General features: G+C 41.2%; 1 protein-coding gene across 1 annotated transcript; it reads left to right on the forward strand.

Moving 5' to 3' along the window:
• Nucleotides 1-678: 678 nt before the first annotated feature.
• On the forward strand, nucleotides 679-21,898 carry txnrd2.2 (thioredoxin reductase 2, tandem duplicate 2). Its single transcript, XM_085474493.1, has 17 exons — nucleotides 679-763; nucleotides 2,358-2,423; nucleotides 2,506-2,562; nucleotides 2,663-2,807; nucleotides 3,160-3,234; nucleotides 3,958-4,036; nucleotides 4,810-4,872; nucleotides 5,003-5,073; nucleotides 8,705-8,724; nucleotides 8,867-8,958; nucleotides 9,054-9,228; nucleotides 13,592-13,728; nucleotides 17,101-17,196; nucleotides 17,774-17,866; nucleotides 19,075-19,146; nucleotides 19,228-19,325; nucleotides 19,533-21,898. Exons 1-17 carry the CDS (start codon nucleotides 688-690, stop codon nucleotides 19,660-19,662), a joined length of 1,545 nt encoding a protein of 514 aa, XP_085330619.1. The 5' UTR covers nucleotides 679-687; the 3' UTR covers nucleotides 19,663-21,898.
• Nucleotides 21,899-22,736: the final 838 nt, after the last annotated feature.

Consider the following 22,736-nt stretch of genomic DNA (forward strand, 5'->3'; position numbering starts at 1 on the left):
ACCAATTTTTTTTAATTAATTTATTTTTTTGATTGTGCATAAACGTGAGCCCAGCTCGGACAGTGACAATCGTGAAAATCATCAAATTAGTCTCATTAAGTTGTCTGTTAACATATTTATCGAAAATATTGTGCTTTCTCCGGTATGATTACCTTTTACAAGAACCCACTAAAATATGGCATGTCATGTGGTCTTGGGGGCCCCCTGCTGGCGTAGTGTGGCCAAACCTAATTATGTCAGTAATTGAGATAATTAACTATTTATTTATTTATACTGTACGATGCAGATTTGATAAAGAAGATGAAAGTTAGTTTTATTTTATTTGAACCAAACAGTGCATCTCTTTCAGTTAAATATTGTTCAGGTTACCAGTCATTTTGACGAAATACTAAATAATCCTAACGCAGACAGTCTGTATGTTCAAAGAAATTTCCTCCGTATTTTGACTTATACGGATGAAATGTAAATTAATAGCCATTTTCGTGTATGAACATTTATTCATTAGACATAAATTAATAGTTTATATTATTAAGATTATTTCAAAATTACACCATTAAATTCATTAATATTTATTACGTTACTCGTAAAAAATTAAGTGAAACGCAGTTGTAATAATGATGCAGTATTTCTTTGCAGGCATGTCTCTAGCCACCATCGTCCCGTTCTGGGTCCTTTCATAATAACAACATGGCCGCGTTGTACAGAGGCAGACACCGGTGGAAAAGGATTAATTGTTTGCACATATTTTCAAGAAAACTGACAGGTGAGGTAAAATTATTATGTTGGGACTACATGAACAGGTATTTAAATTTGATGGTATCAACAACTGAAAGCGTTTTCCTGTCAACAGACGGAACGGAAAATGTCGCCAGCAACACTGGAAGTCCTGTTATTTAATGTTATCGGGGTCATTTCTGTAGCTTCTTTAACTCATGGTCACTTTATGCCAGTTTTAGTTTCTGTAACACTGGAAAACGCTCTTTTTCATGGTAGATACTGCGCTGATGAGTAACTGGCTAATTCCTGAGAACTCGTTGAATTTTATATTACCAAACAGGAGCTTCATCACCTAGTTGTTCAAACAATCGTTAGTTAACAGTTAGTGTCTCAATACATGATAGCACTGTCAATATAGATGCCGTAAAACGCTCTAACTACACCCTCATGTGTTTTGGGGGAATATTTATATAACGACAGCATGTTTACTTTAAGATTAAATTCAGACACGACGTTTCAGCATAATGATAATTAATATTAATAGTTAAAGTTGTCTTGTAAAATAATTCAAGTGGAAAGGAAGGTAGACTGCTGTACCTCCCGTGGACGCTGTTTAGTCTAACACGTGACGGAAATCTTTCAACTGAGGTCAACTGAGGAATGTTTTCAAATCCAGTGTCACGGTGTACAGAAGTTCAACTTAAAAGTGTTACTGTCAGTACAACAGTAACAGATCCACAACCCTACTGATAACATAATTCTTAGAAGAATCACCAGACGCCCCACAAAACGCTGCACAATCACAATACTTCACTCACTTAAAATGTGTTTGGCAAACAGCAACACGGATACTAAAACCTGCCATAAATGTTGCAATAAGTCAGTCTGCAGTCTGCGACTGAATGGCGTCAAGTTTCCATACAGCCATCTTCTGTGATAAATCATCGAAAATCACATTTCTGTTGCTGTTTGCACAGACAGAAATTCACACGTACTCAGTCTTCCTTTTCTATGGAAACATGACCAGCTGGCAGCCAGGGTTGAGTCAAGACCCCTCAAGTTGAGCTTCTGTCTGCATTTATAAATTAGACGGCAATTATTTGCAAACCTTGACACTCGCTCTGCGAGTCAGTCCAAGTCAGACTGCAGCTGTTTGCAGAAAGGTTGACTCCTATCAGGGGACCTGTGCAATCACCTTGGAATCACAAATGGTCTTGAGCGTGCAACACCCTCAAGCTGTGGCCAACAATTCACCTCAAGTTCCAGTCACTGAAAATATATGAAAAAAGTCAATACAATCAAGAGTCAGCCACCATTTTTATGAATTATTATTATTTTTGTAGATGCAAGCAAGTTGCTGTCCTTTTTGCACTTATGTGACTGAGTCATTAGCTCGTTTAGATGTTTTTTATTCAAGCCGATTGAATGTAAGTTTGCTCGGCTATTATTATCTCAGGATGGCAATGTGGGAGATGAGCCCTCTAATTTGCAGTATTTCAGTTTATTTCTTAAAATATCAATATTTGTTGTTACTATATCCCCATGTAAAATATCACAATAATATGCTGTATCAATCCCCCCAACTATCCCACCCTTCAAAATTATACTGTGTCTACTATTGATTTTATATTCTCATGCAGGGAAGAACGACTATGACCTGTTGGTTATTGGTGGGGGCTCTGGAGGTCTTGCCTGTTCCAAAGAAGGTGAGGTGTTATCCTTGTTATTCTTTAATTTTTCCAGAGGCATTTTTGAGGAACCCGCTAACAATATGATAACATTTTGCAGCGGCACAACTGGGACAGAAAGTGGCTGTGTTAGATTATGTGGAACCATCTGCCAAAGGTGAAGTACATTTTGCAGAGCATAGTTTTTCAGTTATTTCTACCAACTGAAACACTGAGATTTACAGATGAGACTGAGTGTATTTCACTTTGTCTAACAGGTACCAAGTGGGGTCTTGGTGGTACGTGCGTTAATGTGGGATGCATTCCTAAGAAGCTCATGCATCAGGCTGCTTTACTTGGGACTGCAGTCAAAGATGCTAAGAAGTATGGCTGGCAGATCCCAGACACAGTCTCCCACGACTGGTAGGTCTCACCCAAGCTTAGTTGCTCTTATGTCTCACCTGGAGATAGCACAGAATGAATAGCTCAGTGGCACCATCTAGTGATGTAAGTACAGTAAGACAGGTTTAGGTGTGTCCTCTTTTCCTCTGCAGGTTCGTACTCATTTTTAATCAATAAATTCAAACTTCCTTAAAAAAAAAGACAAAATTAAGAAATTAAAAAAATGCATTAAAACTTTAGTTGGTCTGTCTTTAAAAATAATTTCTAAAGTGTTTAAAATCCCAGCAGTCTGGTCTTTCTTTTCCCTCTTTGCATTGTTTCTTGCTGCAGTGCTGTGGTTGGTTTATAGCATTACCCCTGGTGTGTTTTCCAGGCCCACCATGGCTGAGGCTGTTCACAACCACGTCAAGTCGCTAAATTGGGGCCACAGAGTTCAGCTGCAGGACAAGTGAGTGACAGCAGATCAGCTGTTATCATTATTTAACTTACTGGTTTCAGTGATGTTTCAGTTAGTTAACTCTTTTAATAAAGGGCATAGTGAGTCACTCCTCAGTCTATTTGCTTTTTTGCAGCAATAAATGTTAATATTTGAAATAATCGTGGAACTCTTAATAAAATTGCATATGTTTCATATTGTCTACAACAATTAGTGTGTAAAATAGATATGAAATGTTTTTCACGTGACACTCTTTATTCCTCCCTGTTAATTTTCCATTCTATACTTCCCATAAGATACTTATAAATATTTACACACCAGCCTAGTTCCATTTTTTCTTCTTCTTCTTCATGGCGTCATATTGCTGAAGGCTGTACATTTCTGCTACACACACCACACAGCTGAAGGATTGATCGTCAGTGACCACATGTTGATAGAGTGACTGGCTGTAGGGCAAACAGGTGTTAACCTGTGTGAATGTGCCCAAGCTTCAACCACAAAGCTTTCAATCCAGTGAGATCATTTGTTTGGACTCGAGTGTTAATGTTACTTATAGGAATTCTTTTTTTTTTTTTTAAATAACAATTAGCCAAAAGGGGATGTTTTTTAACTACAGGCAAAGCAGATACAACATGCAAGTGTTTGAACAGGTTCACTTATGCTGCTTCGTGTTCTCTTCAATAAACATCATTTAATACTACGTAAAATATATATATACTGTTTACTGTTTTGCAGGAAGGTGAAATATATGAACCTTAAAGGAAGTCTGGTGGATGAGCACACAGTCAGAGGACTGAGTAAAGCAGGGAAGGAGGTGGGCTGCAATATTAACTGAAACTGGCTGTTGGTTACTGAGAATATAACGTGTGGCGTATATCCCATTTTAACAGGTTAATGTCAACAGTATTTCTTTAAGTCGTTTAATTTTTCTTGTTTTCACTGGTATATTATGAAATGTACATTTAAGTAAAAGAATGTTAGTTTCGATGTCTCGTTAAAGAGGATCTGTTATGATAATTTCCACATAAGCCTTGTTTAGGTTATACTAAACTTTGGTGCTGTACATCATCAATGGTCTAAAACAACCCTTTGTAGTGCCCTGCTTTCCTTTAATCCAGCTTTCTTCTACTTGGAAACAAAAGAGTTTACAAGCGTCTGTCCTCCCATTTAGAGCTTTAAGCCTGACTTGATCATATTAAGGAGATGCTCTATCTTTAACATCATACGCAGTCAAGAACAGAGAAAATATGTCAGAAATGGAGTGTGTACAGTGGTCTGAATTTTAGTCGTGTTTCAAATGAGCATCTAATGGTATGTATATATCCATCAGTCCATCCGTTCTCTATTGCTTATCCAATTCAGGGTCCTCGGGGGGGTGGGAGCCTATCCCAGCTACTATAAGGCGAGAGGTGGGGTGCACTCTGTATATATGATGGAAAATATGGAAGACTCACAAAGAGCGCCGCTTCCATCAACACCATAATGCTGAATACTGCAGGGACCACTTGCTTTCATTTGACATTTCCTCATGTTTTGAAGGAAATGAACAAAAGCTGTTATTTATCACTTCCCTCTCCTCTTCTATAGACCATCCTGACTGCCAAGAACATTGTGATCGCCACAGGTGGACGGCCCAAATACCCCACTAATGTAAATATGCCATAGACCTAATATGCCACACTCAAGGAAACTGTTCCCCCTTTGTTGTGTTTAACATTATCTGCAGACCTGTTGACTGATAGATTGATATTTTTGTTCATAGCTTTAACTGTTGTTGCAGATTCCTGGAGCAGCGGAGCATGGCATCACCAGTGACGACATATTCTGGTTGAAGAAGTCTCCTGGAAAAACGTGAGTGCACACGAACACACATCTCATATGTGGCCTCCATGTTGCTGCTGCTTCCAAATAACTACAGGATTGTCGTCATCGTTCTCTATACATTACGCTACAGTGAAAATAGAATCGCCAACCTTTGCAGCTCTCTCGCCGCTCTACCCACCGAGCTACCTCGCTCGCTGACATGGCACATCTCGCCTGTCACGCACTGTAATCATTCATCAGGGACATGCAGTTTGTTTTTCTCCCTTCCTGTCAGCCTGTCCTCGCCTCATGATTCAGATTAGCAGTGTGCATCCTGACCTTTAGAGAACAAGCCCTTTAATCCAGCCATTTAGTGCCTGTCACCACCTGGTTAATTGGTCTTTCCCTGACGTTTCCTCTTGGCACATCGCGCAGATGGTGACTAGTGGTTGTGGTGTACCTGGCTGCGGAGGTTGTTTGCTTTGTGATGATAGATAAGCAGAAATAATTATTCCGATAATAAAGCTCCACATAAACATAAGCATGTAGTTATTAACTGTTCATATTTACAAATGTTTTTCTTTTTAATGTCGATTTTATTGGTTTGGTTTTGTGACTGTAGCAACCTGTTGCATTGTCTTGTTAAACACCATCAAATATTTGTGTGTGAAACTGAATTATCCACTCAGGGAGACCACTTGAGCTCAGGAAGTCCTTTGATGTAAGCGAGCGTTGGTTAGTGGAGTCCTCCGACTTCTCCGCAGGCACAGTTGTGCATTAGCATTAGCCTCCTCGCAACAGGAACTTAATCACACACTGTAGCGTGAGCCGAAGGTGTTGTCTTGTTGAGGCATCAGCTGTGTAGGTGAGGTCCGGGAGGTTGTTGCTGGAGGCAGAGCTCGTGTAGAAGGGGGTTACAAAGCGAGTGATGGGTGTCTAATGGACCTTGAAGCAAACACACACACAAATGACAGATCTGGCTTCGGGGCCAGAGTCCAGCCCTACCTGGCAGCCATCAGCATGCTATCAGAGGAAAACAGTGAGCATGTGCCAACAGGACATTGATACTGGTGTGGCACAGTATTTGGGTTTTTGTAGTGGCTCTAACCTTGTTCTGTGTTGTGGACCACATGTAGCATGAAGAGGTCTTCCGTGTCTTTTTAGAGAAATGACGCAGTTGCAGAGCACAACATGTCAGAATGAAACATGAACATAGTCATGGATAGACCCACATACGATACCTGCTTCTGTACAGAGACAAAACTGTCACTTGATCATTTACGTTAGCGGTTCTCAAACTGAGAGCAAGTCTGTGGTAAAAAGCAAATTTTTCTTGAGATAGAAACCCCACCGTTTTGGTTTTAGAGAATTTTCAAATCCCCACTCTATACCTCATCACTTGTATAAGTCAAGGTCAATGGTCCTCTTTTGGGCCAGCTTATTGTCAACAGTGTAACCCTGTACTGTAACCTAAATACCAGCCCGGCCTCGCATAGCTCTGCAATAAAGTGCAATAATTGGGCCCAAAGAATGTATTTTAACATCACTTTGCAAAAGTCAAAGGCCAAAAATGTGTATAAAAACACATTTCTTTTTCACAATTCTTAATGTAAACTGTCAATTAATATTATCTACATCAGCGGTCTCCAACCTTTTTTGCGCCACGGACCGGTTTATGCCCGACAATATTTTCACGGACCGGCCTTTAAGGTGTCGCGGATAAATACAACAAAATAAAACTAGTACCGGTACCGAAGAAAAGAAGATTTATTCGTAACACACGTGAAAAGACCCAGGAAAACTGAGTAAACGATAAAAACGATAACAAAATAACGCTGAAAACTGATAAAAACCCTGAAAACCACACATTTCACACCTGAGCCTCAACTCTCGCGGCCCGGTACCAAACGACTCACGGACCGGTACCGGTCCGAGGCCCAGGGGTTGGGGACCGCTGGTCTACATCCATTCATAGTTAGAATGATAACTTCCTTTATAACTTCCCCACATGGATGCATAGCTTTAGTGCTTTTGCTGTTGTACAAACACACAGTTTTATGAAACTGGCCCAAAAGTGTTAACTTGCACCCACAGTAAATACACAGTACTACATCAGCATTATTCTCATAAATACCTTTTATTTTAAATGACTTCTAATTCTGATAAAAAGTAGGAATTGCAGAAAAAACAGTTGAAGCTAAAATGCAGTGTCATTCAGTTTTTTTTCCTCAGTTTTTCAAAGTAAATGCATCAGTTGTTATGTTGAGGACTTTAATACTGAAATGCTAGTTAAAGGCAGTCATACTGTTACATTATAATCCAGCTGTAACCTTTGTCAGACTCACCAACAGCGGTAATCTAACATGAGAGAGGAGATGACATTGTGGCCAACCTGAAATACTTTCAGGACAAGTAAGCAGCTTGTAATGAAAAATATCAAACTCCTACTGTCCTTTGTAGCAATATCTGCCGACATACTCAACAAGGACACAGAAATATCCAAATGTGTATCTTATTCCTGACTTTTGACGAGCTGCCCAAGGTTAACTGGCAGCCACCGACCGCTGAAAGCACAGCTACTTCCTCAGGAAAAAGGCCTTGGTTAGAGTCCCCATCAACGCGCTACCACTGCGATCAGGAGCCAAGCCTCAAGCAATGTACATGTTTCCTGGGTGGCTCCCTGTCCAACTTGTCACTTTAAATAAGATTAAATGATTTGAATTTTTCCTTTTATTACTGGATTTTTTTGTTTCTTGTTTTTAATCATGGTGATACTCTGGCCTGTGAACCTAATGCATGTTTACTAAGCTGATGTGAATTTTACAACCTCTGGTTTCCCTCAAACGTTGCCATTATTGAAGAGGGTCAGTAGGGTTGTAAAGGTTCAAATCATCATCATCCTTTTAAAGAATGTTTTGTATTTTTAAAAGAATGTGTTGCAGCTGCACAGACCAGTCAAACGTACTGTCAAACACAATGGAGCAGAAGAAGAGTTGTGATGGGGGGTTGGGGGCTGGAACCAGGTTCTCAGTGATGAAAGTGTGGAATCAAGCTAAACCTCTTTGCCTAATCTTCTTTAAGCTACTACACAATACATGTTAAGTGCAGGTGTGCATTGCGTAGACGTGGGGAACATGGGCACTGATGCTTTCAGTGGTTAGTGATAGCACGGACAGGGGTAGGATGTGCCGCAGGCAACCAGAGCTGTCATGTGGAGCAGACGTAAGGGAGGAAGGTCTGTTTTGTGATGCTAAAAGGGGCCTCATCCATGAGGGTGATAGCCTTCACTCAGCAGGAAGATGGGTGGACTTGAGCCCTGAACATGGCACACCCCATCTGCGGGGATTAGCCTAAACGCCGGCAATTAGATCTCCTCAACGCTACAGATCTCAGCGTGATTACAAGCGTGATTCATCTGGACCACACGCGAGCACAGAGCACACATAGTTTTTACTGTCGCTGTTTTCTGCATTTTCTTCACACGTCCTCACTCGCGAGGTTATGAAGTTTTAAAATTCCCCACCTGTCTAATTCGAGGATTTAAAGTAAAAACATTTTGAGCTTTTAGCTTTGGATTGGTTTTGTTTTATTTGGCCAAAGTGAGCGGCGCAAATGATGAAATGTATCTTTATTGCATTGTTAGTTTTGCTAAGAGCTTCTCTGTATTTGTGTTTTGCAGACTTGTGGTCGGAGCCAGCTGTATCCTTTTGTCTGCCACAGAGCTGGTAAATGAAGCCATTGTGTAAGGTGTGCTGATCATCAGCTGACAAATGGTGAAGTTGTTGCCTTTCGGCATCTAATAAAATAAAACAGCTCTAGTCCTCAACCTGATGTTGCTCAGATGTAGCTCTGGAGTGTGCAGGCTTTCTCAAAGGCATCGGCTTGGACACCACAGTGATGGTTCGCAGCATCGCTCTCCGGGGTTTTGATCAGGTACTGCTCTCTGAACCAGGTTCTCTGTATTCTGGGCATTGTGATAGAAAACTTTTCCATGTTTGAATTTGGATGTTCTCTTTTGGTTCGTACAGCAAATGGCAGGTCTAGTGACAGACTACATGGAAGCCCATGGGACCAGATTCGCATGGAAATCTGTCCCAAACAGAGTAGACAAACTTTCCTCAGGAGCCCTGCAGGTCACCTGGACTGACACCCAGACAGGGAGCGAGCACAAGGACACATTTGACTCCGTGTTATGGGCAGTTGGTGAGTTTGTGTGTGTTAGAGGGACATCTTGAAGATCAATTGGAGATCTGGAGAGTTAGAAACTCATTATGTGCTTACTGACTTGACTTGATTCTGACACAAGTTAGATAAAGATTCTAGACTTGACCTCTACCTGACTGTTGTGAGCCTTGAGTTCCTTGAAAACATATTGGCCTTGATTCTGATATAGGCCTTCTTGTCCAATATCAGTGTCTGACCTCACAAATGTGCATCTGGAAGAACAGTCACAAATTCCCATATACACACTTCTAAACCTTTTGGAAAGCCTTCCCAGAAGAAGTGGCATCATATTAAACCCCATCTATTAAAAATGGGATGTCAATCAGGTTCATATGCATGTGACCGCAGACGAGTGAATATGCTCGGCAATATAGTGTAACTCCTTATTCTCTATTTTGTAGAGCTTTTACTGAGACCACATTTAATAGTCTCTCAGTGTAACCACGTATCCCTGTAATGAAACTCTGGTGTTACTGTTTTCTCACTGCCACCGGTTTCTCTGTCATCTAAAATAGAGTGCAGTGTCAGCAGATAGCACATGAATCAAGGCTGAAAACAAAGTAATAAAGACTGAGTGATGGGAATGGCCAGGGGAAGTGTTAATCACCCACTCTTGGCTCTCTGGTTGGAGAGGATGCACCCAGGCACAGGGTCACTACGTTCCCCTCTTTGTTCTCTATCTCTGCTCCTTCCTGCCTGTGCCAACCTTGCGGAAACCAACCTTGCATCTGTCACTGCCATCCCTACTCATAACCCTCCGCCTGCCATTACCAGCAGTCCTCCTCCTCTTCCTCCTCCTCATCTATTCATGCTGTATTCTATCGTTTCACTTCTGTTATACCAGCAGCATGAGAAACAATGGAAGGAATAACCGTCCATCAGGGCCACAATTGTGGGTTTGTTTGTGTTGCATGCTTTCAAAAGCAACACTCTGCTTCCAAAAAACTGACCAGAAAAGTTTTGAGTGTTTGCGTGAGAGAGAAGGGGGATCCCTCGGCTCAGTGCGTGTGACAGCAACGAGGATGTGCGTGACCCTGCAGCTGAGATGACGTTCTTTCTTCCCTCCCGCGACTGAATTCCCACGTCGTCCTCTCAGCGTTAGACTTATGGTGTGAATGTTTCCACTGAGCGCGCGTATCAGCAGACACTTGTGAACATGTGTGAGACATTGCTTAGCTCATGTTTCCTTCTTTGTTTAGAGCGAGAGTTCAAAGCCTTTACATTTTAGAACTCAACAAAGTGTAAAAATTAATTTACTCCCAATTCCCCGTACACAAAACATCTCTGTATTTTTGGCTTGTTTTTATCGTCTTCACATTTTTCACTATTTGCAGCAACACTGTAGTTTTAACGGGTTTCCAGAAATTGTCAAAGTTTCCTCTCTTTTGGTGCCGCTAGCTGAAACCCCTCTGAGGCCTGTATCTATATCAATGACAGCTTTTGTTCCCATACAGTAAAGTGAGAACCAGTAACAATGTAGCTTCTGCTCTTTGAAGTGTGGATGCAGGAGTTATGAGTACAAGGCCACTTCCCTTTACTGCTGCCTTACACTAGAGGCCAGGCAGAGTCCCAGGCCTCTGTGGAGTTATTAAAGGCCAGAGGGGACCAGGGGACCGTATCACCACAGTCTACCACATCCTTCTCTATGTCCATGCCTCCCTCCACCTTTCCCCCGCTCCTTCCTGACCTCATGGCCGCCGCTCCTCTGTCCAGGTGTGCCCACAGAAACACACCAGGAAACATAACATTTGCACATTTCCTGTCATGCATACAGACAGTGGGCACATTAGTCTTCTTCCTCACTGTCCTCTGCACTGCTCCAGGATGTCATTGGAAAACATTTCCTTTTTTTTTCTTTTCTGTTTTATGAGATTTTGTTTCAGTTCAGTTTCTTTGTAAGTCTTCAGTTTAACACTGCTGACCTGCTCCACTTGTATGAGTGTAATTTGATCCGATTTGACTGAAAGTGCTGGCAACACAGTCAGCTAAGCCCACAGTTGTCATCGCATTTCAATTAAAATGTTGCTGAAGTGTGATTGTTGCCAAAAGCTACATGTGCTCACATTTGACCAGCAGCTCTCGGCCCTCTGACCGTGTTCTGAGGTTGGCAGAAAACATTTTGTTCTTACAGGATTCTGTCACGCAAATTAAAATACTCAGTGAGAAAATTGGTCATTATTAGAAAGATGTTCAGTATGGTGTTAGAGCAGAAGCTATACATACAGTATGGGCGGTCACATTATAGTGTTAGGTTTGAGTTTTACACAAATAATTTCTTTCTTGTTTATAGAATAAATACATTGAGGTGCTCTGTTTTTTTTTCTTCTAGTTACTCTGTATAACCTGATGCCTCAAGAAAAATTCATCTATTTCATCTTTGTTTATATGGTTTATGTTTTTGATCAGGAAAGCATCCAATCTTATTTTAACTTGTGCAGTTACACACATAAAGACCAGATATATAAAAAGAGTCTGTACTTACTGCTCAGAGTTGATTGATAATTGTTTTTATAGGCTAATTTGGACAATTTTTCATTTTAGATTAATTGAGAAGTGCTTTTATTTGTCGGTTGCAGTTTCCCACAACTGAGATGACAGACCTTGCCGACCGTACATACAATACACAAACATCACACACAGATATTATGACACCATAACACAATGAAAAGCACAGACAAGCAACATGGGAAAATATTCCAGTGTGAAAATATTTTATAATCTAAAGTATACAGTAACTCAGTGACAGACATGTATTTATGTCGGAGAGATGAATCTTTTGAAACAGGATCTAGATCATTATCAGAAGTCTCCTTGTAAGCAGAACTATACTAAACAAGTGAGAAACAGTAAAATTTAACCTTCCTAAATATTGTCTGACACTCCACAGTATATACTGTTTTATTACCATATTTACAGGCTGGTGTAAACTACTTGTTAAACCTAACTGGTTAAGTTTTACCTGTTGACTTCTGAAGATTCTCGAGAGCTCTAATCTTCCAGCTGTGTCAGCCATATCTCGTCATGGCCTTCAGCTACAGATTTGTTAGAAAGTCTTTATAAGTTTTTATAAATCGATTCATTCCTAAATGCAAATATGAAATAGAGTTGCTATAGTAAATGCAGTTAAATTACTCATGTCACATGTGATGACACTTTTGAAATTACACATTAATAAATTAAGTCGTTAATAAAATACATTTGTATATTACAACTAGTTTGTAGTGTTTTACTTTATACTTGTAAATACTAATTGGGACCTGATGTATTCCTAATTTTAAATTAATAATACAGAAATTAAAAATTGAATTGAAAAAACCTCATTTAAACAGGAAAAAGATACAATGTCTAAGTTTTGCTACAAATCACTACAAAATATTCCAACTCAAGAATGACAAGTATTGCAGTGTTTGGGTCTCACAGGACAGGAAAATATTTAGAATTCAGTCTCTCGGGAATAAGTAATGACTGGCTAACTTCCTTGACTCCTCCTTCTCTGTGCTCTCAATCCCATTAAGCCACACATGCTGTAGAGCCCTAGACAGGTCCCTATAGCCCCCCCACCCCCCCAGTCTGAGAGGAAGGGGAAGGACGTTGTTCTTCGGCTCCAGCCAGGAAAAAGAGTCTCAGGCGTTTGTTGTTTTTGCTGTCCGATAGCATCTACATGGGCACCTCAGGACTGGGTGTTTATTATTGCTACCCATGCAGGTTGCAAAAAGCTATGCTGAGAATGGGGGAGCATGTGGTCCATGCTCCATCACCATGGAGACTTGGTGTTGACAGCATCAGTCAGCCATCCCCCAGGAAGTGTCAGAAATTGCACCTTGGGATGTCCCAAGGGATCAGGGGGATGCCCATGCACAGCTGCTCATCAGCTGACCAGACTTCGAGTTTTTGCCTTATAATCACTGGTAATGGTACTGTTTAAAGATGAGATTTATCCAATAAAAGGCAATCTTAAACCTAGAGATATTAAATATACAGTGATGTAAAATGGAAAAAATATCCTATTTGAGATGCTAATACAATTATTTAATGAGTTTCTCCTAAATTTTATTAAAGATGTTCAAGGTCCTTAAAAATGTCAGTGTTTTTTGGTGTTCTCCTGCTTCTGTGCTGCCAAACTTAACTATTAAGCAAGCACACAGATTATTAGTATCTAGACTTCTCACAGAGGTCCAGTGTAACGGCTGAAATTTTGGGTATAAAAATGTAACTCAAGTTACAGGTTTTTTATATATACATATGCAGTAGTAATTTAATAATGCCCCTCTGTTGTTGTTGTTGTTGTTGTTGTTGTTGTTGTTGTTGTTGTTGTTTTGCTAATATTTCTTAATAACTTCAGGTAGAGCTCCTGAAACCAAAGCCCTGGGCCTAGACAAGCTTGGTGTTCAGCTCAACAAAGAGATGGGGAAAATAGTCGTAAGTCCTGATGAGTCAACCTCGGTGCCAAACATCTACGCTTTCGGTGACATCAGTGAGGTAAGCTTTGTCAACAGCAGACACTGCTTTGTTTAAAAGTGGAGAAACAGCACTATGCTACAGTGGCTGAAAGTCCACACCAATCCCAATAGACTGTATAATACTTTGCATAGTTTAAACATTTGGCCCAGAGATGCCTCAGTTCTGTGATGTTCACAAAATATTAACATGAAGTTAATGTAATTCTGTGGTGATCACATCATTGTATGTCAGCAAAGTACGAGCTGGTTGTTGTGATTGAAACGGTACAGCTATTATTTCTTATACTGGTGTTTACTGGAGAGAAGACGAGCTAAAGTTGGAACTGTCTAAGTGGATGGTCAAGAGCTTCTCTGAACTTGCAGCATTTCAAGCAAAATCTTTTCTCACAGTACAGAGAAGGTCCAGGTTTAGAACATTTAAGAATGACACCAAGTGGACTTAATAAGGGACTTACTTTTCTCTTGGTAGGTTATTACTTTTAAAACACACTTCAAACCAAAAGCACTATTAAATGCATAAGACTATATTTAAGTAATATATAAATAAAAATAAATTAGGCAACTTAATATAGAAAATAAATAATTTCTAGTTTCTTCAAAATTACAATTTGACTATAGAAACGTTTGTGTTTTTGTATTTTATATATATCCTGAGTCAGAAATGAAATTGAACATGTACTACCTTCCAACTAATGCATTTTTTTTTTAAACCGCTGCAGCTAAACAATCTTTTTTTTTTTTTTTTTTTTTTTTTTTTTGCCTGTCCAGTTTGGCTCTTTTGTCATCAGAATTGTTGTCTAAAGGCAAAGAAAGATGCCCAACGGATTTACTTTACCAAATTGACCATCCCAGCCTTGCCGTAATGGTCCATTTGATTCACCTTTTATTGTTTTATTTTATTTTCACTTGCTGAATACGGGACAGACTTGACTGGGGGAAAGAAGGGGAGAAAGAAAGAGGGAAAGAAAAACAGCTGAGAAGAGGGACGGGGGAGAAGGGCAAAAAACAAAAACAAAACTTCCAACTAATGCTAATATAAAAATAAAGATTTAATGTAAAAATGTTTTACAGTCATTCTCTTTTTATAAATACTTTGTAAATTTGTCCAGACTGTACACTGTGGATGTTAAAATTTTCTAGAATGGTGGATGTTTAGTAGGTAAACACTTGATTGATACTGACACAGAAAGTATGAATGCTGAAAACAAAATATTTGAACCTGCCGAGATTAAAGGAAGTAACTGCAAAAAGGCCATTTTTTTGAAATAAACCTAAAAGCCACATCACACAAGATCAGATTAGTAAAACTTTAAGAACAGCAAGAAGTCTTTTTTTGTATGACTTCAACAAGCCAGCTTATATTTAAAAGCTCTGAAATGTAAGTCTCCACTAACAGCAAGACTACAGCATTTTTTCATTTTGCTTAAAAAAAAAAAAAAAAAAAAATATATATATATATATATATATTTTTTTTTTTTTTTTTTTTTTTTAATTTATTTTAGTACTACTTGAGCATAACGAATAAAATAAAATTATTAACTTGAATCCCTTTGATGTTTTTTGCCCTTCTCTACTGCATGATCACTGCAGACAACATCATCGCAGAATGCATCTCTTTGCACCAAATAGCAATATTTTCTATGCGAAGTATAGTTTGAAAACCCTTTCTGCCATTTATTGTTTTCGTGTGGACAAAGTGGATCTCTGTGCATTACGTACGTGCCAAATATGGAACTGCAGGACCAGAGTAACCTCCAGGAAAAGAAAGCTTTTCTCACATTGTACTATAACACAAACAGTTTAATGAATTTTCTTTTACAAACTGCATATGTTTTCTATCTTGAAAGTCATAAAAAAAGACAAATAATTTGCATGATTAAAATTTTGACAGCTTCTTCTTTCATTTCATTTTTCTATATTACAGTATTGCATCTTTATTCATTCAGTTTGACCTACAAAACTGAGCTGAACTCTGATTAAGTGAAGGTGTGCAGCGAGCTGGGCTTTAACAAAACCAGCACTGGGTGTTCCAAACTGAACCAACCGTGTTAAGACTAGTTAAACCTGCAGTATCTAATGTGTTGGTTTCCCCCACCCCCCCAACCAGCTGTACTTCCTTCCTGCCTCCAAGCCTTGTTGCGCACACCGGCAGAGCTTCTTTTTGATTGACAGCTGGCTGTGATCAGTTGTGCTGCACCCTAAACTGACAGTCAGCTTTACACAGCATTTGAAAAGCTCAAGGATTGATATCCCTCCCAATTAGTCCAGCACTTTGATTTTTTTTCCTTTCCCCCTTATCTGAGTGCCAAGAAATGCATTATAATGACGCATGCCGTCTGGTGTTTAAACACTTACTGGAATACCAGAGAGCACGGCTGCATACATTGTAGGAGATGCTTTTGGACAACAGGATGTGTGGTGGTAATTTAACAGGTTGAAGTCATGCCTTTAGAATTGCCCTGCAGCCCTGCTGTTTCCTGCTCACTCCAGTTCTACGTCTGTCTGTGTATGTATCCGGAGCCATGCGCTTGTCTCTTTTGGCATCCTTTCAAAACAATAAATGCAAAAACACAAAAGCAGAGATTGTTTTTGTAAGTGAGTGAGACAGTGTAAAGGTGTAGCACTTGTGTCACTCCCTGACTCAGGATTTTTCCTCTGTGGATTTGTGCTAATGTATTAATGTTACTGGTGCAAACAGGAGATCTCTAAGATGACTTAAATTTCCAAGACACACTGCTGAAAATAACAGCTGAGACTGACCACCTGTAAACCAATAGACAAGAATAAAAGTCTGAGCACAGAATGTGAGGAGGACATGTAGACGAGCCCTTGAATCTGTGCTGCATTATTAACTGAATACAGAAAAATCATTGGTGTATGCATTATAAAGTTTGCATGTGAAGTTCTGCATGTCTGGCTTATAGAGTCAAGAGCCTGAAGTGGAATTGTCTGAACTCGCATGTCACTGGTATGCTGCTGTACGATGGACAAGAAAACAGCACCTCAGTAGCTGAGTGTAGATTTGCCTGTAATTATGACTGTTTCTGCTCAGTCTAAGAAATGACAGTCTGAGCAAGACTGTCAGGGTGGAGCAGAAATCTTGTTTTAGAGCTGCAGGAACTGGAGTCGTATACTGGACATCGCAAGTGTCAAATTTTGCTTGTGGGCCTTTAAAGATTTATGTTATTTTACTTTCTCAGATTGCGAGCTGGCCTGTTTAATTTGCCTGGTGTGTGTGTGTGTGTGTGTGTGTGTGTGTGTGTGTGTGTGTGTGTGTGTGTGTGTGTGTGTGTGTGAGAGAGGGAGAGAGAGGGAGAGAGAGAGAGGGAGAGAGAGAGAGAGAGGGAGGGGGAGGGGAGATTCATTAAGTTCAAATTTTCTTCTGCTTTAGGGGCGTCCTGAGTTGACCCCGACAGCCATTAAAGCTGGAAAGCTTCTGGCTCGCAGACTGGCCGGTCAAAGCACTGAACTCATGAACTACGACAACGTAAGACGCACAGAAATGCAAAAAAATACATACAAACGCGCACACACACACACACACACACACACACACACACACACACAGAGCACCTTTCTTGCTTGTTGGGCCTTTTGCATCTATACATTACGCTTCTTTTGTGTGTAATTATGATCATTTCTGCTGTTTCCGTGGTTGGAGTCTCTTATGTACTCCCCCATCCACCCCCATATGATTCATAACATAATGTGTCAGCATTTTCCAAAACATCATCATTCTTCTTCCTATGTATACTCTATCATCCATCAACAAGTCTTAATGAAGGCTTTATTATGATTGTTTGGGTTCGCATCCTACAAGAGACTAACACAAGACCAAGACTAATAAGCTGCCGTCTATTTGATGCGATGTTCACACCATATTAATCTGTTTGAAATGTGTCACTATTTGTATAATGTCGCATTCTTAGCCTTTTTTTGGGGGGGAAGATTTGACATAAAAAGCAGAGTATTGAGATTATCCGACCCAAACGATGTCCACGATAGAACGGACATTTTGATTCTTGGACTTTTTAAATTCTATGTGTTCTTATTTTGTGTGACAGGTGCCCACCACAGTGTTCACCCCTCTCGAGTACAGCTGTGTAGGTTTGTCTGAGGAAGAGGCTGAGAAAAGGCATGGAAAAGATGGAATAGAGGTAAGACTATATGCTATAAGCAGCTCATGGCAGCTGATTGGTAAAATATTTTCTGAATGGATTTGGAGTATTTTCATATATCCACATTTAATTTTTTTTTTCATAGGTGAATAAATATCTGCAGGACTAAGCATATCTACAGTCCCTTGCTGGATGCTTATAGCTAAAACACACTAAGCACTAAGATTAAAGACATTAAATAGATTAGAGCTGAACATTCTTCTAAAACCTCACTCAGGGTGTGACTGAAGTGTGTTAACCGATAGATTACTTAAGATGTCACTGATGGTACTAAAACAACTTAAACCTTGACATAAAAGGTCATTTAATATAAGTTTCATCTGTTTAATTTAAGTGGTCTGTGAGGTGGTCTCCCCACACCATTTGTTAATGTAACAACTGCTGTGGCAACAAACTGCATCTGTGTCTATACCTTCGCTCCATTGTTGTCTTATTTTCTGGGACAATACTCGATGAATAGCTGCGTCTCACACACGCTCAAACAGAATGACACCGGCAGAGCCCAGCGGCTTGTTACTGTCAACATTCTGCATTATAAAAAAGCACAATGGCCTCTAACACCTAAGCAAACAGTGGCACACACGGGTACACAAAGCCGTATTTTATCTGTTTGTGTACGTGCAGCGTGTGCCAGATGATGGGCAAAAAGCCGCACAAGATCATTGATAAACGGTTTAGCCGCCGAGCTGGGTGCTGCTGGAGGTGAGTGACAGGTGAGCAGGAGGCCTGATTGAGGTGTGTATGGGGTGATGACAGGCAGGCTGAGATCTGAGGAGAAACTGCAGCACCGGGCCCCGACAGCTGCACGGTCCTCACGACTTGTGTCGGCACGTTCGACGGTAGAATGAAACGCGCTGATGCACATGTCTGTGAGGACTTTGAAATCCAATCAGCATCTTAAAGCAGCACTGAGAGTGCTTTTCTTTTAGGCAGACTTTAATTGTAAAAGAAAGTACAGTAGAGGCTACAGACCTATGACCTGATATATTTTTTGTTCTCAATTTAAAAAAAACAACAAAGTCTGTATCTAATTCTGATTAGCGTTCAGGTATTTGTTGCATTGCTGGAATTGAAAGTTTAAAGTATTTTTACCTTTTCAAAAGAAGAGATCATCATGACTCTTGCCTTTTAGACTGATTTCAAATAATTCTATATTTCTATTTCTCCTTTTTCTACGATATGTATAGATCTACCATGCTTTCTACAAGCCCCTAGAATTCACTGTTGCAGAGCGTGATGCCAGCCAGTGTTACATAAAGGTAAGGCTCGGCTGCAGACTTTTCTGTTGGTACTTTAAACCCCATATAGCAGCTGAATAACTAAAGGCTTCTTGGCTTCAGGTGGTATGTGAGCAGGGTGGCACTGGGAAGATCCTGGGTCTGCACTTCACTGGTCCAAACGCTGGAGAAGTCGCACAGGGCTTTGCTGTGGGCTTCCAGTAAGTTAATACGTCCTCAATCCTCTGATCACTCTCAGGAGCCTTTTCAACCTACAAACACTGTTTTTATCTTCCTGTGGTCCTCAGTTGATTTAACTGTTGATTTGAAAGTCTTTTTTTTAATGAGACAAAATATGAGGATACGGTGATTCCATGCCGAATGTCAGTAAAAGCAACTTGAAGGGACTACTTGTTTTTGTGTTTTAGGTGTGGGGCGACATATTCTCACCTGATACAGACAGTTGGAATCCACCCCACCTGTGCAGAGGAGGTGGTCAAGGTCCACATCACTAAGCGCTCTGGCTTGGATGCCACAGTAACTGGCTGCTGAGGTTAAGCACCTCGGTCTCTGAACACACAGTGAGCACGCAGGCTCCTCGGGGTGAAAGCAGAAAGTTAGTTAGCCTAGGTTTATCCTCCTCGTTCTCCTCCTAGCTCTCCATTTCTAGAGGGCCCGATGTTTACGCGGCTGGAACCTGTGAATCAATGTCTCTTCACAGGCTGGTGATGCAGGTTATCTTCACTGACACAGCAAGTGATAACCGCAACTGTTATCATACAATCTACACAAACGTTGTGTACATGCTCTAAAATCACCCAGCTATAGATGTGAGGTTCATGAGAGGCCCGCTACAGAGTGAGCGTCTTTTAAATAAACAGGCTCATCAATCAGGATTACGGCCCGCGGTGAGAATTTTGTTGAAACCGCACGAGAAATGTAGACTGGGTCCGAGCGTTCTTCTGAATATATATATTCTGCAAATATTGTTGTTTCTCTGGCTGTACTTCCTGTCCATTAGTCTTGTAGGTGACACATACCATACACCCCACCCGCCCCCACCGTGACACTGATGGATGGCTCCAGGGCCTTCGCCACAGCGACACCGTTCCATTTCCCATGGACACACACAAATAGTCGACGGGGCGCCTGTCAGTCAGCCAGCAACCTCCTGGGCCGGGGCACCCTTGCTTGTTTAGGGCCCAGCAGAGCCCTTTCGTTTTCCCTTCTGTGCGCTCCACCATCTACATGCATGGAAGCAGTGCAGTGGAACTACCAGTGCGTACTGTCAAAAGCTGTATGGATGCCACATCCCAGGCACAGAGAGCTCTATCTATTAATTAGAGTGCTGTGAGTGAGAGCTTTATTACAGCTGCAATACTCAGCCTCACCCAGAGGCGGCACTGTTGCACTCCAATTCTCCCCCCTTTTCTTTTTCTTTTTTTGAGAGGAGCCAAGAATGAAAGACAGGATAGTCAGTGGATAAAACATAAACCTGAATACATTCAGGCTGCACATTTAATCCCTTTAATCCCTATAAAAGATATGTGCTTTTGAATGAAGCTGGAAGGCAGACTGGCTTTATTGGAGCCAAGCTGATAAGGGTTATCTGTTGTGTATTTACATGGATGGCAGGTTAGTTCTCAAGAGTCATCACCTTTGAAGATAAGGTGAGTTGTTTATATCAATAAAGCAGTAATGGACCCCCACAGTTTGCCAAAGTGTTCAAGTTTTCAACCTGCTGCCTGCCGTAGACATCTTGGATTTATTAAGTAGATGAGGAGGGAGGAGGCCTGTCAATAAGGAGGCTTTGCTACAGAAATGGAGGTGCCTAAGAGGAGGGTGCTCAGGGTAGTTTATTTTTATTTGAAGTCTAATCTGCCCAGTCTGATTAATGATTCCGATGAGGGGAGTGACAGCGTGCCAGGAGATGGAGAGATGAAAAAGAGAGAAGGAGAGAGAGCTTCCAGGTTTATTTGGACCCGGGCTGGAGGAGAGAGAGAGAGCTTCTGCCCTGGTTAGGGAGGGATGAGGTGGGTGGTGGTGGGGATTCCTGTGTGCTCTGTTCAGGGCTGAGGTGCTGACTGAAGGACCCTGACCTCCGCTCAGCAGGAACAGCTTGACTCTATCACTTCGAGCACAGAGGGCTCATATGCTGCGGCACTGCATGGCAGGGGCCTTTGGAAAGGGAAGGGGGGGGGGAGACAGAACCGTCCAAGCAGCCAACCAACACAACGCAACACCGAGCGGTGCCCGGGGTAATTGAGTCCATGTTCCTGTGCTTAACGAGCCACTTCAGAGACCCCAAGGGTGGGCCCAAGGCAGCGTGAGGGAAGTCGTTGAGGCCATCAGTGTAACTGTAATGTCTGTTTGCTTTTTACCCTCCACTTCCCTTCTGCTTTGTCTCATTTGCTCTGTTATTTTACACACAGTACGGCTGTTCACACGCACAAAAATGAAATGGTCAGTATTTTCTTTTACTAAAACTTTCTGTCCAACTTAAATCATTTCTTTTCGTTGCTGATCAGTCACTCAAGGCCAAAGTTTTGACCAGTTAGCCTCAGCTGTGCTCTGCAGGGGGTCAGGGTTCAACTTTCAGGTCAGCCAGCTAATGATGACCCGCACTAAAAGCCAAAACTGGAGAGTGCAGGTCTGATGTCACCTGGCTGCAAACGTTAGTAGCTGTAAATAGAGAAGTGTCATTTTCTGTTAAAGCTTTGTGATACATAATTTATGTGTAAAGTAATAACACATTTGGTTGCACTGTCCCTAATAAAATAATGATGCCCACTGATTTACTGCTATGTGCCTTAAATAAATGACTCATTGGTCACTGAAAGGGGGAAAGATCCACCTGAAAGCATTTTTAAAAGGATATTGGAGAATTTTGGTGAATGTTTAAGCTTAAAGAAGTCAACATTAGTGACGGTATAAATCTCAATTTCTGTGGGTCTATCTGAAAATAACCTACGTGGCTCAGTGTTAATATCAAGCAGTGTCACGAGGGACGGTTCCACTTTGACCCTGAGTTGTCTCTGCTGACAGGCACCTCTGCTATACAGCCCTGTCACTCAACCCGCTGCACCAACAATGGCAGAAATTCCACTGTGTTTGTTTGGTTAAGGACCGAGCTCTCCGAAAACCCCTGAACCTCCCCAGGATCCACAGCAGCCTCATTCACCCTAGGAATGAAGTCGGTGTCAGTCCTAACCCAGACAGTGGGAGTAAAGTTCACCCGCCGTCTCAAGAATAGTCAGCCCCATTTAACAATTGTCTCTCTTCTGCCGCTCCACAATAGAGCAAACAGGCTAAATCCACCTTGAAATGCACTTAGTAGAACATGTCAACATGCCAGGGTGCGCTCAGTCCTACGCTCCGTCTTAATCCAGCCCATTGAGCACTGACAGTTCTCTGTGAGTCAGACATTCACATTTCTTTGTCACTTCAGGTCTTGAGCTCTACCATCCAAAGCTGCTGGGAGAGCAGAACCCCTCGTACGCATGTTAAAACACACTTGCTGGGTATGTGGCCTCACAACAAGAGCAAACTCCTTGGGAGGAGGGGAATTGGATACATACCTTGTGTAAACATGAACAAAAAAAATGACGCTTGGAACAGAAAACGGCTCAAAA

Source organism: Copadichromis virginalis, linkage group LG12 (genome assembly GCF_057382275.1).
Source record: "Copadichromis virginalis isolate Kocher_CV1m ecotype Utaka linkage group LG12, C_Virginalis_male_GT1.1, whole genome shotgun sequence".
Lineage (NCBI taxonomy): Eukaryota > Metazoa > Chordata > Actinopteri > Cichliformes > Cichlidae > Copadichromis > Copadichromis virginalis.